The sequence below is a fragment of the Vanessa cardui genome, chromosome 8, assembly GCF_905220365.1.
Source record: "Vanessa cardui chromosome 8, ilVanCard2.1, whole genome shotgun sequence".
In the NCBI taxonomy this organism is placed as follows: domain Eukaryota; kingdom Metazoa; phylum Arthropoda; class Insecta; order Lepidoptera; family Nymphalidae; genus Vanessa; species Vanessa cardui.
In genome coordinates this window covers 12,589,687-12,594,453 of record NC_061130.1, presented here as the reverse complement: position 1 = coordinate 12,594,453, position 4,767 = coordinate 12,589,687, and the positions used below count along the sequence as shown (strand labels likewise).

The window sequence follows — 4,767 nt, the reverse complement described above, 5'->3', positions numbered from 1 at the left end:
ACCTATCCGTATCATTTGATTTACTTGATTAGATCAACTCGTTTGAACTACTCGTTTTCTAGAACTTACCTGTTCACATTACTCTCTCTATCCATTCTCTCAACTTATCTATCCTTGTTTCTAAATGTGCTTGTAACAACTACTTAGCTATTGGTTCCACTTAATTTACCTGCTAACACTAACTGACGTAACTCTACGTAACTCACCCATTTACTAGGTCTTACCTCTACAACCTCCTCTACCCGTTCTTTGAAATTACCTATCCGTAACATTTAACTTACCTGTCTATCTTAACTATATGTATCTTGAAACCTACTACTACTACTGTCCTTGATCTTATATGGTAGCTGCGTCATTGATTATTCTCTGTCTTCAGTAAAACATTCAGTCTTTATTTCTTTGCATTAATTAATTACATAAACTCTGTGTGTTTGTTGCAGGATATATCTGATTCAATATCTTCTTTTTCTGATACATGTTCAATTTACACCCCACCAATACAACATGTAAGTATAAAAAATAATCTAATGCGCATTGATGATGTAAAGAACAGTTAATATTTTATACAGCATCATTGTCTATGGATGGTGGTGACCACTTACCATCAGGTGGCCCATATCCTCGTCCGCCAACCTATAGCATAAAAAAACTTATATGTTTCTAAAATATGGAAAAACTCAATAGAAAATAACTAACTAATACCATAATAATATGCTAACGATGAGCTGAGATAGTCCATGGTTAGAAGGCGTGCATCTTAACCGATGATTTCGGACTCAAAATCGGGCAAGCACCACTCTATATTATATATAATTTGTGTTTATAATTCATCTCGTGATGTCTTCACGGCAGTGAAGGAAAACATAGGAAACCTGCATGTGTCTAATTTCATCGAAATTCTGCCACATGTTCATTCCACCAACCCGCATTGGACCAGCGTGGTGGAATATCCAAACCCTCTCCTTAAAAGGAGAGGAGGCTTTAGCCCAGCAGTGGGAAATTTACAGGCTGTTACTGTAGTGTACTGTACTGATACTAACGATTAAGTTAGGTAGTTGCAATCTCAGTAATTCTATAAATAAATAATGTATTTTTTACAGACTAGTTCAGATGATTCTTTTCTAGAAGAATTTGGGACATTGAAACAATCTTCAATACTTAAAGAGGTAAACCAGACCTGCAACAAACCTGCAAGTATTCAAAATAATTTATCGTTATTAGAGTGTGTTCCTTTATCTGATATATCTATAGCATCGCATAGAAATATAAACTATAGTGAAGTTAGTCATATAAGTAATTCTCCTTGCAATTTAGATGTTGTCGATAAAAAATTTCTACAACCTGTATCTTTTCCACATTATACAACAGAAGAATTCGCAAAAAATAATGGGACAGATATTAATAATGAATCTCAAATGGAAGATACTTCGAATGACAGTTTAACAATAATCCAAAGGCGAAAACCCAGAAGTACTAATAAAGTTCGAGATAGAGACTACTGCTTTTACTGTGAGATTTTTGTCTTAAATTTTGCTCGACATTTATTTCGAAACCACATTTATGAAACTGACGTGCAAAGAATTATATCAAAACCAAAGAAAAGCCTAGAAAGGAGACAGCTTATTGCAGCACTACGCAAAAAAGGTAACTACCTTGTAAATACCAAAGAGGTTACTAAGCCCATGAGAAAACAAAAATTTACTGAACATCTACCTTGTACAGATTGTCTGGGATTTTATTCAAAAAGATTACTTTGGAAACATAAAAAAAAATGCACTGGTAAAAAGTCAAGTAAAAATGTTCAATCAGAAGCTCAAAATTTACTAATACGTCATTTAAAAATAGATGAAAAGCTCAAAGAAAAAGTATTTCCCCGAATGAGGGCAGACAAGATATCACTTATTGCAAAATCAGACTACCTAATATGTGCTTTCGGGTCCCAATATTTGAAAACTCACCGAGAACAGCATTTTGCAAATGTTGTGTCAAGAAAAATGAGAGAGCTAGCAAAATTATTAATTGAAATAAAAAAGGTTGACCCATCCATCAATGACTTATTTTGTGCCCTTCGACCAAATCATTACGATATTATCGTAGAGGCAACCAAAGTGTTAGGAAAATATGACAGCCAAAAAGACAGATTTGAAACACCTACGTTTGCAATGAATGTTTCAACTACTTTAAAACAATGCTGCCATATAGCAATAATGTTGGCATTAAAAAAACAAGGACCGTATATGGATGTTGAAACAGGCAAAGCAGAAGCAGACTTAAAAACCATGGTACACCTCATAGAGTCAAATTGGAAGTACGATATTTCTAGTCAAGCTGCGACTGATTTAAACCAAAAGAAATGGAATAAAGTTACTATTGTTCCTTTAGCAAATGATTTGAAAATTTTAAAAGAATACCTAAATAAAAGATCTTTGGAGGCGGCTAAAAGCATTAAAGAAGGCTTACAAAATATTGCGACATATATAGAACTTTTAGAAACTGTTTATTGTAGAGTTTTATTGTTGAACAGGCGGAGGCCTGGAGAATTACAAAGAATTACACTGTACGACTATTTAGAAAGTGAAAATAATTCTGATAAGTATGAAGAATTTGATCGTGCGCTCACTGTCTCTGAGCGGATACTCGTAAAGAAATTTAAGAGAGTTGTTATTCGGGGTAAACGTGGTCGTGGAGTACCCGTTCTGTTTAGTCAAGAGGTTCAAGATGACATAAAACTATTACTGTCGGTTAGAAATATTTTTTTTACTACTACATCAAATCAATTTTTGTTTGGTAATCCTGGTTATGAAAACACCATATATGGCTACAAAGTTCTTGAAAAGCATGCCAGATTATCTGGGGCCAAAAATCCAAAAGCAATCTCGGCTACGAGACTTAGAAAACATTTGGCTACCTTATCACAAATATTTAGCATGTCTGAAAATGATAAGGAGCAACTAGCTACATTCATGGGTCATACTAATGAAGTACATAAGAAATCGTATCGATTACCAGATGACGTTTACCAAACCGCCAAGATATCGAAACTTTTAATACTTATGGAAGACGGCAAAGGAGATGCCTTCAAAGGTAAATCTCTGGACGAAATTGAATTAGATATGGATGAGGAGTTAGAAGAAGAAGTCATTAATAATGATAAAATATTAGACTATGATTTAGATTCTATCGTAAACGTCAACTCTGATTGCCTTCAACAAATAAACAATCATAATGATTTATCTCAAGCTGGACCATCCGGTTTTCAGAAAATTGAACAAATGTCACAATTAAATGTCAAAAATAAAATAAACAAAAGTAAAAAAAGAACCTTGGTACCTTGGACAGTAGAGCAGAAGAATGTCGTAACAAAATTTTTCAAACTCCACATAAAAAATCGTCAACCACCGAAAAGACACGAATGTGAAAAACTAAAAGAAAAATACGGAGATCTCCTTCACAACAAAGACTGGCTTAAGATCAAAGTCTTTGTGCAAAATATTTACTCCAAGAAATGAAAGAATTCGTATTAGTGACGTCTTCATGGGCCGTTAGGATAGACAACTTTTAAATACTAATGGTGTTTGAAAAGATGTGAGTGCAGTTCAAGTGTCTTTTCTGTTCCACAATATTGGAATCTATTGATTAACATAGGTGTTGATGATTAGGAAGCTGTTAATATTATAAAAAATCATTTTCAGGACTTTTATGAAACCAAAAATGCGATAAGTTATTTTGAATGTCTCAGACAGTATGTGTGGATTTTTATTTATATAATATTTGAGTTATTAAAATAATAGTAAAGTGGCTGGGTATAGCAATGATTAATTTTTAAAAATATCTGGTTTGTGTTCGTATCTTTTGTGTAATACATATCAAATTATGACTTGAAGACTGATTAATGTGATTTGATTATTGTTGACTAATTACATTACTTTTAGCATATTTTTGTTAGTTATGTTTTTTTTGTCTTAGATTATCAATAATGATTAATATAAAAATTAAAGCGACGTTGATTTCATTGAGAGTATTTTAATAATTTTGTTAATAATGAATATTATTTTAAGAATATGGTTACCTTGTGATTTATGTTATTTTCAGTTTTTTTTATTTTTAAGAAAGTTTTTTACTTATGTATATAAAATGGAAAATAAAATTCTACTTATATTATAATACGCTTTTATTTACATACATTTATTATACATCTTTTCAAAACCAAATTAAAATTAAACATAAAGAACTTTATAATTAATAATTAAAAATTACACTTCAATTAACCGGAACTTTTTTATATACAGCATTAACTTCTTTGTATTTTTGAACCCACCCATGTACATTAACTTACCAAACCATATATAGTTATATATCTTTCTACTTACCTGTTTACAGCAACTGCTTTAAGAAACATAAGAAGGTGAATTCTTCTACCCAAAAACATGGGTAGAACTGGTAGAAGTATTCACCTACGCGTGATTGCCTTCCTGTTTCTATGAGTTTGGCTACTTAAAGATTTATCTTTTTATTTACCTGTGTACGCCACTGCGCCTGTATATTTAACTGACCTGTTTACACTAACTTACCTGCTTATAATTTAAACAAACTTACCTTTACTCGGCAATACCCGTACGTAGATATTCTAAATTTGTCTTTGAATATATACTAAAACTATAATTATCTTTCTGATTATTTTTTACACCAATTCATTTATGTGGTCAGCTTACTTATTTCATCTGTCACTCTTATTTTTAATTTCGCTAACCACTAAGCTGCAGTGAC

General features: G+C 32.1%; 1 protein-coding gene across 1 annotated transcript; it reads left to right on the top strand.

Annotated features, from left to right (window-relative positions):
- Positions 1 to 394: 394 nt before the first annotated feature.
- Positions 395 to 4,013, top strand: LOC124532151. Its single transcript, XM_047106867.1, has 2 exons — positions 395 to 506; positions 1,101 to 4,013. Exon 2 carries the CDS (start codon positions 1,416 to 1,418, stop codon positions 3,507 to 3,509), a length of 2,094 nt encoding a protein of 697 aa, XP_046962823.1. The 5' UTR covers positions 395 to 506; positions 1,101 to 1,415; the 3' UTR covers positions 3,510 to 4,013.
- The last annotated feature ends 754 nt before the right edge of the window (positions 4,014 to 4,767 follow it).